The 10,993-nt window shown below is 62.4% G+C and overlaps 1 protein-coding gene across 2 annotated transcripts in view; it reads left to right on the top strand.

Annotated features, from left to right (window-relative positions):
* Nucleotides 1-10,869, top strand: part of SMARCD3 (SWI/SNF related BAF chromatin remodeling complex subunit D3) — a 35,343-nt gene extending 24,474 nt beyond the window's left edge. Inside the window, exons 1-13 of one of the 2 annotated variants that reach the window (XM_007126681.4) lie at nucleotides 1,153-1,432; nucleotides 4,259-4,470; nucleotides 6,180-6,222; nucleotides 7,014-7,136; nucleotides 7,243-7,365; nucleotides 7,707-7,802; nucleotides 7,964-8,065; nucleotides 8,315-8,476; nucleotides 9,367-9,464; nucleotides 9,638-9,773; nucleotides 10,072-10,194; nucleotides 10,312-10,413; nucleotides 10,662-10,869. In XM_007126681.4, coding sequence (XP_007126743.2) covers nucleotides 1,355-1,432; nucleotides 4,259-4,470; nucleotides 6,180-6,222; nucleotides 7,014-7,136; nucleotides 7,243-7,365; nucleotides 7,707-7,802; nucleotides 7,964-8,065; nucleotides 8,315-8,476; nucleotides 9,367-9,464; nucleotides 9,638-9,773; nucleotides 10,072-10,194; nucleotides 10,312-10,413; nucleotides 10,662-10,715 — 1,452 coding nt within the window. In that variant the 5' untranslated portion in view covers nucleotides 1,153-1,354 and the 3' untranslated portion in view covers nucleotides 10,716-10,869. Of the gene's footprint in view, nucleotides 1-1,152; nucleotides 1,433-4,258; nucleotides 4,471-6,179; nucleotides 6,223-7,013; nucleotides 7,137-7,242; nucleotides 7,366-7,706; nucleotides 7,803-7,963; nucleotides 8,066-8,314; nucleotides 8,477-9,366; nucleotides 9,465-9,637; nucleotides 9,774-10,071; nucleotides 10,195-10,311; nucleotides 10,414-10,661 lie in introns of those variants that run through there. The other variant, XM_028485132.2, reaches the window with a different exon arrangement.
* The last annotated feature ends 124 nt before the right edge of the window (nucleotides 10,870-10,993 follow it).

Here is a 10,993-nt window from a genome sequence, read left to right as displayed (position 1 = left end):
CCCAGAACCGCCGGGTCCTGCTCCCCTCCCCTCCCCCCCCCCCCCCCCCCGCCACCGCCGTCCACGCCGGCTCCTGACCTGCCCCCACAGCTTCCCTTCCTGTTCTCAAGAGCCTGATCCACCTCCCTGTTTCCGAAATACCTCCCCTACTGCCCTCACTCTCTCACATAGAGACAAAGACTCACATGCCCCGAAATAGACTCACAGGGCTGGGAGACACAGGCCGTGTCCCGCCACACGCGCGCGCGCACGCACGCGCGCGCACCGGAGGCTCTCGTGGAGAGAGGCACACAGAGGAGGCATTTGTGTGTGCACGCACACAAACATCCACACCCACAGCCCCGAGCCGTGCCCACACGAGGGTGCAGACCCACACGGCGGGGAGACAAGGGCGCACACATCTGTGGACGCAGGGGCACCCCGCCTCCCGGGGCACACCCACGCCTGCCGCCCCGGTGCAGGAGAAAGGCCTCCTCCGGGCTCCGGCTCCCCCCGGATTCCTTCCAGCGAATGTTTCCCTACTTGGCCTGCCAGGTCTCTGGGGAAAGGGCCTCAGAAATGCAGCAGGAGCCACTTGGGGGCAAAGTTGGAACTGACTGTTCCCTGCCTGGCCCTGCCGGCGAATTCCCTAACCGAGAAACTATTTGCGGCGAGAGGCCGGGGGGCCGGCGAGCCCCCCGCCACCTCCCCTCGCGTCCCCTCCCCGCGCCGCCTCCCCGCGGCCCTCGGGCGGCCTCGGGCTGCAGTGCCGCTGCCCAGCGCCCGGGAGCCGGGCTGGTCGGCGTGCCTCGCCGCTTAGCTGCGCTGTTTGGCCAGCGAGGGTTGGAAAGGCAGGCTTTTCTGTCCCCGCCGAGTCAACAGGCAGACCCCGGGCCGCCGGACTATTTCTGTCTTATCAGTGCAGGAATGCTGCAGCCGCGGCGGCGGCGGCGGCGGCGGCGGCGGCGGCGGGCGATCCGAGAGGCACAAAGCGGAGGGGAAGGGCGAGGGATGCGCGCGTCTCCTACCCAGAGGTGAGTGGGTGCGACTGGCGCCTTCCAGCCGCGCGGGGCGGCGGACCGGGAGGATTTGGAACCGGGAGCGCGGTGGCTGCGGACGCCCGGGAAACGGAGGAGGAGGAGGCGGCGGCGGGCGGGCGGGCGGGCGGCGGCGGCGGCGGCGGCGGCGGCGGCGTGGGCCGTGGGCCGTCAGGGCAGCCCTGAAGGGGCCCCCTCCCCACTCCGCTCGAGTAGAAGTGTGAGAGAGCCCAGCAGGACTCAGAGGGGAGAGTTGGAGGAAAAAAAAAAAAGGCAGAAAAGGGAAAGAAAGAGGAAGAGAGAGAGAGAGAGTGAGAGGAGCCGCTGAGCCCACCCCGATGGCCGCGGACGAAGTTGCCGGAGGGGCGCGCAAAGCCACGAAAAGCAAACTTTTTGAGTTTCTGGTCCATGGGGTGGTGAGTGGGGGAAAGTTAGCGGGGGAGGGAGAGCGAGCTGGCTCGGGCTGAATGGAGGGATGGTCGGGAGGGGCCGGGAGGGGGGCTCCCGCTCTCCCACCCCTCTAGCGGGAGCGCCACGGCCCGCGGCCCAGCCCCAGGACTGTGCCGGCGCTCTGGCACCCGAACACGTCGTCAGGCGGCTGGCCGGGGATGGGTGCCCGGGCGGGGAAGGGAGGCGTTTGCATGGGTTCCTGTCAGAGGCTGGGGGTGGGACTTGGGGACTGTACCCCCCAAGTGGGGGCTCCCCTAGGTCCCCGACGTGTTGTCTTCCGTTCTTTTCCTTGTGGGCCCAGGTGTTACCCCTGCCCTGGGGGTGGGGGTGGGGGACATGGCATCGCTGGGCTGGGCTGTCCGTTAATCCGTTGGGACAGTGTTTCTCTGTGTCTCAGGAGCAAGGAGCAGGTGACCCTGTAGGCACTGTGGCAGGAAGCCCTAGGGCGGAACAACCTCTGCATCCCGGCAGGAAGACTCTGGGGCTTTGCTGACGGCCTCTGCCAGCAAGGCCAGAGAGAGGCCCTCTCTAGAGACAGACCCCAAGTTAAGGGGTCTGAGGATCTCTCGGCGGACTCAGCCACCAGAAGCTGATGTCCCTAATGCCTCAAAGGTGTGAAGGAAGGGCTGGAGTCAGGGACGCGAGGCCTAGAGACCAAAGGGGCCGGGCAGCACAGTCCTGCCACAAGCAAGCTTGGAAGGTCCACCGGGAGCCTGAGGGAGCCCAGGGGACCTGAGAGGATGGGAATAGGTTGGAAGGGCTGTGGGATAGGAGGGGCAGGGGCTCCAGGACTTGGGGTGGGTGCTGGTGCTGGAGCCCGTTATAGAGGAGGCAGTGAGGTTTACAGTGGCCACATTTGGTTGTGACCCCAAGGAAGGCACGTTCTCAGCAAAAGAGGCCAGAGTCTCTAGAATTTTGGCCCTTCGTGCTGGTCGCCGATCCCTGGTGGCTGGCACAGCCCTCTGGGGGCTCTGGAAGTCTCCCCCTCAGGGCCTCTTCAGCAGATCAGTGAGTACCACTGGCCTTGGTAGGTGGGAGAGCATCTGATGGGGAAAGGGGCTTCCCCGGGGCAGCTGTCCTCCAGCCACTGGGCTCTCTGGGCTGACTTCCATGTCAGTCAGCCTAGTGACCGGTCCTAATCTTGCTGCCTGGGGCGTCCCTTTTAAAAGGCCCATCTAGGAGGGAGAGGGACTGTACACGTGGACGTTTTTATTGGGCCAACTTAGAGCTTCAGTTCTTGGGTGGCTGGGAGCCCCACTGCCCCACTCCCAGCGGCCCATCTGTGCTGGTGGGGAATGGCCGGCGTGGGCTCCATTCTGGGCTGCCGCCCTGGAGGTGTGAGTGACGGGGTCAGGTGGGGCAGGGGAGGCAGACACATGGACAGGCAGGTCTCACTGCGGAGGCGATAGGCAGAGACAGCTGGCTGGCTGGGGGTTATAGGGTCAGACCTAGCGCGGGGCAGGAGGGACCGGAGGGAGAGTGGATTCACCCGGCTCAGGGTGAGGGCTCTGCTCCTCCCTGTTCCTGGGAGCAGCTGCACTCCTGGGGGTGAAGTGGGTGGTGCTCGAATGGTATCAGGGGCGCAGGGTCTGCAACCATCACTCCCTAAATCTCCTTCCTGCTCTCCAGTCCCCATCCCACCCACCCTCCTCTTGACAGCCCCTCAGACCCTCCCTCACCCCTCTTCTGGAACCTGGACGAGTGAGGTTTTACAAGTCGGTGGACCACTTCACTCAATACATTTGATGTCGTCTACACCCCGGCTGAGCAGCGGGGTAGCGGCAAAGGAATACACCTGCCTCGTCTCCCTCTCCGTGGCCCCCTGCGAACCCAGACTTCTGACCTCACGGGGGCAGGGTGGGGAGTAGAGGCGGTCTGGAGAATGGGACCATCTCTGGTGATTCGGGTGGACGGGCAGGGAGAGATGGATATAAGAGGAAATGCTGCTGCTTTTGACCTCCCCAAGCCCTCTGGACCTCCCATCTCCAGTTGAGCCTCCCCCCACCCCCCCATCGGAGAATCCTGGTGAGGTCTGACCTCAGTCCCTCAGGTTGCCTCCAGCCTTCACCTCGAGAGCAAATTATGGGGATGGGCTATGTCAGCAAAGCCCCCGCCTGGGGAGGCTTAGAATCAGAGGAAGGGGGTGGGTATCAGGGCTGAGGGGTCAAAGGCAGGGGCCCAGAGAGAAGAGTGGGTTGCAATGGGAAGGGGGAGTTCAAGGCAGGGCAGCCCAGGAAATGGACTGGGAAGCAGGGAATGGGAAGAGGGGCAGCAGAAGTCCGAGCAGGGAGCCCAGCCCCTAAACTAAACGAAGCAGCAGAGAGCAAAAAGCCCCCAGGAAACGGCCGCTCAGCGCTGCCTTCGCCGGGAGGAGCTGCGTGACCTTGGCTAGGTTGCTTTTCTCCTTGAGCCGCGGTTGCCTCGTCTGTCAAGTGGGGAGAGAAGGACCCGCTCAGACTGTCTTGCAGAGGAGCATGTGGATGTGAACATCCTTTAAAAAGGTTGAAAGGCGCCATTAATATTCATTTTCGCGGCACCTTCCGCAAATCCGAGGCTGGCAGTGCCCTGTGCAGTTGCCTGGCTTCAGTTAGCTTCCTGCAGCGAGACGCAAAGCCCCCCCTCCGCCAAAGCCGCGCGGTTCCGGCGCCCCCGCCCACCCCTCGCTCGAGCCGTCGGCAGCAGGGTCACGGGCCGGGGGCTCGGGGCGGGAGAGACGCAGCTCAGCGCGCCTGGAACAGGGGCCCTGGTCTGACCGGCGGACGCCTGTGTCTGCTTCACCCCCGCCTCCCCAGCGCCCCGGGATGCCGTCCGGAGCCCGGATGCCCCACCAGGGGGCGCCCATGGGCCCCCCGGGCTCCCCGTACATGGGCAGCCCCGCCGTGCGACCCGGCCTGGCCCCCGCGGGCATGGAGCCCGCCCGCAAGCGAGCAGCGCCCCCGCCCGGCCAGAGCCAGGCCCAGAGCCAGGGCCAGCCGGTGCCCACCGCCCCCGCGCGGAGCCGCAGGTAAGAGGGGCCCAGAGCAGAGGGGGCGGACGCAGGACCCGCAGGGACGGGGTGGGCGAGGAGCGGGATTGGATCAGCAGGGAGCGGGCGGCCTGGGTGGGATGCCCTCCCGGGAGGCGGGCTGAAGGAGCTCTGGTCTGGTTCCTTTGTGTGCCCACCGTGGAGACAGGCTGCGGCCGTCGCGCCCTTCTCCTTGTCACCTGCTCTGCCCCTCTCTCCACCCCAGTCCCCAGGTTCTGGGTGATGCTTCAGTCTTTGGGATGCAGGCGGGCTGGCACTGGGACTGAGGGCAGAGCTTTAGACTGTGTTTCTCAGTGTGGTTGCCCAGGGTGCCTTCCTCAGAACCCGCTGGCTTGACTGTTTAAAAGCCCCACTTCAGATCTTCTTAATCTGAATCTCTGGCCAGGGGGGTGGAGCCTGGGGATGTGCCCCGTGGGTGGCCAGTCGCTGCCCCATCGTGCTCTCAGGTGATTCTTTATCAGTCACATGTTGAAGAGCTGCCATAACCTGTCCTCTGGACCAGGTCTGCCCCCCAACCATCCAGGGCCAGCCCATTGACTTGTCTGAGCCAGCTGGTGGCACCCCGAAGCCCCTGCTGGTGCCTGGCAGGAGAGGTGCCCCTCTGGGTTTCACTATTTAGCCAAACGCACACGCTTCCCTCTGCACCAGATGGAGTCCTACAAAAGGTGCAATATGGATTTTACCGCATTATTAAGTATCTTTTACATAGCAAGGAAAATTCACCATTTTTAGGAATCCCATGATGAATTCTTTGGCAAAGTGAGTCATTCTTTTATACAGTAAAGAGTCCCTGATTTATCTTGTATAAATGGAGAGTTTCACGTAGATAATTTCTTCAAAACAAATCAGACCTTTAATGAAAACTGCTTGCCTAGCCTTAGAACAGATTTTTGGGCAGAGAGGGGGCAGTGGTTGAGAACACCACAAGGGGGCAGTATGCAGCCATCCTCTAGGCTGGGTTCTAATTTCTACTTGCCAAGCATTTCTGGGGTGCTTTTGGGAGTCAGAAGCAGCTAGTGGATCAAGAAGAGTCCAAGTCCCAGCTGCTACCCCAGGTCCAGCCACAGCCACACCCCTCAGGAGAACGTCCTGTCCACTCTCTCTGGATACCTACGGGTGTGTCCCCGGACCCTGCTGGCAGGCGGCCCAAGGGCAAGAGCACCCCCTGCCCATCAGCGTCCCCTTCCAAGCCCAGGGTGGCAGGGGTGCAAGTCCTCACCAGCTTCACACCATCATTTCCTGCTCCAGGGATGGGCCAGGCGGGTCAGCTCCCCTCCCTCTGAGCTCAGGCCACCTTGGACCGTGCACCCCTGCTTAGCAGAGAAGGAGAGTCCTCAGAATCCGTCCTCCCTCTCCTCTGTCCTCCCCCCTTCCCAGCTTTCCTCAAAGGCTTCTGCAGCTCCCCTACCCCCAGCCCCTTCTAAGTCTCGTTTCGATGGCCCTGAGGATGTGGTGGAGCAGAAAGGGGCTCCCAGGCTGGAGAAAGGACGGGGTCACCTCTGCTCCCCTCTGAGAGGACAGAGCGCCAGTGCCACACACCAGCATCATAGCCCCTTGGGCAGGCAGACGAGCGGGCTGTGGGAACCCCAGCCAGGCGGGCTGAGATGTCGGGATAATTTAGCAGGTGGCCTCGTTACTCCCAGATCTGTCGCCATGGTAACCTGGTTTTTTCTTTAAAAAATGTACAGTGCCAAGAGGAGGAAGATGGCTGACAAAATCCTCCCTCAAAGGGTGAGTGCCTTTCACAGCAGCCCCCAGCCCACCCCCCACCCTTTGCTGCTCCGCCCTACTCCCCCCTCCCCGCCACCCCGTGCCTCCTCCCCTCCCCCCTCAGGAGCTTCGCTTCAGCATCACAGTCACTTTCACTTTTTGTTCAAAAAGCTAATTAAGAAGTGAGGCTCCCCAGGCCAGAGGGAGGGGGTGGGGCGGAGGGAAGAAGCGGAGCCATAGGTTAGGATACTGGGTCTGGGGTGCAGTAGGTTGAATTCCAGCGGTCTGAAGACGTAAAGGCGTGGGACAAAGAGGAGCCGAGAGCTCGGGGATCACAGGCTGGCAGGGGGAGTGAAGGGCACAGAAGCTGGCCAGAAGGCCCAGGCATCGTAAGAGGACCCAGGCCGAGCTGGCTAAGGAGCAGCGTGGTTGAGCGGCCATGAGCCAGGGTAGAGGCAGGCAGCGACATCACCTGTCCCAGGGCTGCCGGGGTCCGTCCTCTCCACTTTGCAGACACCCAAGGGAAACCCAGAGGCCGTGTGACAAGGGAGAGGACAAGACGAGGAGCTGAAGCCCTAGCGGCTTGCTGGGCTCCCTGGGTGCTCCGGCCGCCCCTAGTGATTGGATGCACTGCTTCTCCCTAGTGGGAGAAGCAGTTTTTATCCCCACACGTCAAGGCCTCAAAGTTCCACGCCCTGAACCTCCTGGCCAGCTCCCCACCACGCCGTGTCCTGGGACCACGTGACGCACGCACGTCCCACCTGCAAGGCTGGCTGAGCCCCTGGTTCCCCTTCTTGTTCCTCCTCTTCCAGATCCGGGAGCTGGTCCCAGAGTCCCAGGCTTACATGGACCTCCTGGCCTTTGAGAGGAAACTGGATCAAACCATCATGCGGAAGCGGGTGGACATCCAGGAGGCTCTGAAGAGGCCAATGAAGGTGCCTTGGCTTGGGGGCAGGAAGAGGGGGCTAAGGCCTATTCCCAGAATGGAGAAGCGGGCTCGGCCCGGGGCTTGGCTCTGTACTACACTCTTTATTTCTACAGCAAAAGCGGAAGCTGCGTCTTTATATCTCCAACACTTTTAACCCTGCGAAGCCCGATGCTGAGGATTCCGATGGCAGCATTGCCTCCTGGGAGCTGCGGGTGGAGGGGAAGCTCCTGGATGACGTACGTCCTGGCCCAGGTCTCTCCAGGTGTCCTGGGGTGGGTACGGGGCTGCGCCGAGGACAGTACTAGACTACCAGCACTCAGGGCTAGGAAGTCAGCCCTGGCCGGGGGCGGGGGGCGGGGGGGCGTCTAGAGAGATGTCTGGCGGGAGGCCTGCTCCTGACTGCTGCCCCGCCCGCCCAGCCCCCCCCCCCCCCCCCCCCCCCCCCCCCCTCCCCCCCCCCTCCCCCCCCCCCCCCCCCCCCCCCCCCCCCCCCCCCCCCCCCAGCCCCGCCCCCCCCCCAACTCATTCTGCCCCGACGGTCCCTGTTCCGCCCCCACGGTCCGCTCCTCTCCCACAGCCCAGCAAGCAGAAGCGGAAGTTTTCTTCCTTCTTCAAGAGTTTGGTCATTGAGCTGGACAAAGATCTTTACGGCCCTGACAACCACCTAGTAGAGGTAAGACCCAGACCCCTTCTGCCCTTGAACCTGCCCCCCTTCCACAGACCGCAGTCCCGTCAGCTGCACAGGTCTGGAGGAGGGAGCCCCCGCCACCAGGGCTCTAGCCCCACCAGCTTGGTTGGGCCTGTGAGGTGACCCGGCTCTTATCCCCTGGACAGTGGCACCGGACGCCCACAACACAGGAGACGGACGGGTTCCAGGTGAAGAGGCCGGGGGACCTGAGTGTGCGCTGCACGCTGCTCCTCATGCTGGACTACCAGGTGTGTGCCCCACCCCCCAGACACCACGTGAGGCCCTCAGCCCCCCACGCCCTTTCTCCTGGACGGGGTGGGCCTCGGCCTCAAAGGTGCGCGTCCTGAGAGATCCTGTTCTCCTCCCTACCCCGCCCTCTCCAGAGCATGTCTCCAAGGAGCCCAGGCACCGCATCCCCGCCGAGTCCCGAGCCACCTGGCCCTGAGCTCTTTCCACTCTCTCTCTTTTACCTAATTTTCATGGTCACCTTTTCCCAGCCTCCCCAGTTCAAACTGGATCCCCGCCTGGCCCGCCTGCTGGGGTTGCACACACAGAGCCGCTCAGCCATCGTCCAGGCCCTGTGGCAGTACGTGAAGACCAACAGGCTGCAGGACTCGCACGACAAGGAATACATCAACGGGGACAAGTATTTCCAGCAGGTACCCTCTCCCCCAAGCCCGGGTCCCCGGGGAGCAGGCAGAGTTACCGCTAGGGGAAGTGCCCCTACTAAGGTGACACCCCCCACTCCCTTCTCGACCCCGTTGGAAACGGTCTCGGAGCCAGAGACCAGGGTTCTAGTCGGGGCTCTGCCATGGCACAGCTCTGTGCGGTGGCCCACCCATCTCAGCCACCCCAGGTGAGGAAGATCTGGAAGCCCAGGAGGCCAACAGCTTTGGGGATCACATTCTTGTCACTTGGAATTAGGATCCCCGAGTTCTAGTCCTGGGTCTAGACCCTGGGTAGATTACTTAGCTATTTTGAGCCTTGTTCCTCATCTTTACAACAGGGTGATACCAATACCTGTCCCACCTAGCCCACCGGGCAGTGAGGAAAATCAAATTGCTGTGGAAGTGATTTGACAAGAGTTCTACCAAACTAGGGATTATTAATAATATTTTTAATAATAATTTTAAAATAAATACAACAGATAGACCTGCGTAGTAAAAATAACGGTCGATATTTATTGAGCACTTACCACGTGCCGAGCACTGTTCCAAGCACTTTATGCATAACGGACTCATTTAATTCTAACCACCCCTTGAGATAGATACCATTACCATCCCCTTTCCAGAGATGAAGAAACTGAGGCCGAGATGTTACGTAAGTCGCTCAGGGTTGCACAGTGAGCGGTGGAAGCAGGACTTAGACCCGGGCCGGCCGACTCAGGGCCTGTGCTCTCACCCACGCGCTGCACACCCCTCCCCGTGAGCGCTCCTCCGGTCGCAGCCCACCTGGCCCCAGCCCCGGGAGCACTGGCTTCTCGTGGCCTTTTCAGAATGCAAACTCTCTCTTTCAAGCACAGACGAGCGATCTCTCTCTCCCACTGCAGATTTTTGATTGTCCCCGGCTGAAGTTTTCTGAGATTCCCCAGCGCCTCACAGCTCTGCTATTGCCCCCTGACCCAATCGTCATCAACCACGTCATCAGGTGAGGCCCCCAGCTGCTCCTCAGAACAGGGGAATCTCTGTGGTGGTCCTGCCCTCCCTGCCCCTCCCTCTGCCTCCCCGCCCCCATGCCGCCCCTCCCCTCTGCATCGGGACCCAGCGCCCCTGGCCTCCGTGGGGGCGGCATGGACGCCAAGGGCTGGACTCCCCTGGCAGCGTGGACCCATCGGACCAGAAGAAGACGGCATGCTATGACATTGATGTGGAGGTGGAGGAGCCACTGAAAGGACAGATGAGCAGCTTCCTCCTGTCCACGGCCAACCAGCAGGAGATCAGCGCTCTGGACAGTAAGGTGGGGCCAGAGCCCAGAGCTGGAGTGGGACATTAACCCAAAAGTGACAGAAGTACAGACAAAACAGACAAGAACGTGGGCCTATGGAGAGAGGAAGGGGAGGCGGCCCTTCCCTCGCTCCTTGGAGCTCCGCCCATCCCCCTTTCCCTGGGACTGCCTAGGCATCAGGGGCCTGAGGGACTGCCCTTCAAAGGAACAACAGCAAACCCCTTCCCGGCCCCGTACCGCCCGCCCCCCCTTTCCCTTCCTCTCGCACACCAGCACGGCCAGGTGAAAGCCTCTGTCTTTCTACCTGTAGATCCATGAGACGATTGAGTCCATAAACCAGCTCAAGATCCAGAGGGACTTCATGCTAAGCTTCTCCAGAGACCCCAAAGGCTACATCCAAGACCTCCTCCGCTCCCAGAGCCGGGACCTCAAGGTGAAGGGGACTCAGGGAGCACTGGATGGAAGACAAGCACATCGGGAAGACAGTAAACGTTGTTCACGGGGGCTGGAGGGGTCCGGGCTCGGGGCTGACCCCACTGCTCCCTCCCAGGTGATGACGGACGTGGCGGGCAACCCTGAGGAGGAGCGCCGGGCTGACTTCTACCACCAGCCCTGGTCCCAGGAAGCCGTCAGCCGCTACTTCTATTGCAAGGTGTGAAGGGCCCGCAGGCCTCCGGCCTCCCACGTTACGTCACGTCACGTCACGTCACGTCACGTCACGTCACGTCACTCCGGAGAAACCTCCCTTCTCAGCCTCAGCAGCCGCTGCACCGTCCCCCTCGGCGCTCCGCTCGCTGGGGAGCCTCCCCCGCTCCCAGATGCTCCTCCAGGGCGGGGGGTGGGGCGTCCTGTCACTCACCAGCAGCGCGGTAACCTGCTCCTGCTCTCATTTCTCTACAGATCCAGCAGCGCAGGCAGGAGCTGGAGCAGTCCCTGGTTGTGCGCAACACCTAGGAGCCCTGGGAACGGGCGCCGCTGGGGGCCTCAGGCCCGGCCCTGTCCCCTAGGGCTCCGCCATCACTCCGAGGCCTCCCCTCGCGGGGGAGGCGGGGACTGGATTAAAGGTCATTCACCTGATAACAGCCGTGTGGTCATTGGTAACTGGGGAGGCAGGAGGAAGGGGAGGGCAGTGGGTCCCTCTGGGAAACTCCCCACCCCCTCCCTCAGAGTCGTCTTACTCTATCTATCTTCCCTAGACCTAAAAACAGTGTGGTCATTGGTAACTGGGGAGG

This window comes from Physeter macrocephalus, unplaced genomic scaffold, assembly GCF_002837175.3.
Source record: "Physeter macrocephalus isolate SW-GA unplaced genomic scaffold, ASM283717v5 random_305, whole genome shotgun sequence".
Taxonomy (NCBI): domain Eukaryota; kingdom Metazoa; phylum Chordata; class Mammalia; order Artiodactyla; family Physeteridae; genus Physeter; species Physeter macrocephalus.
Note: the sequence above shows the minus strand (reverse complement) of the source record. Positions and strands in the feature narration are given on the sequence as shown.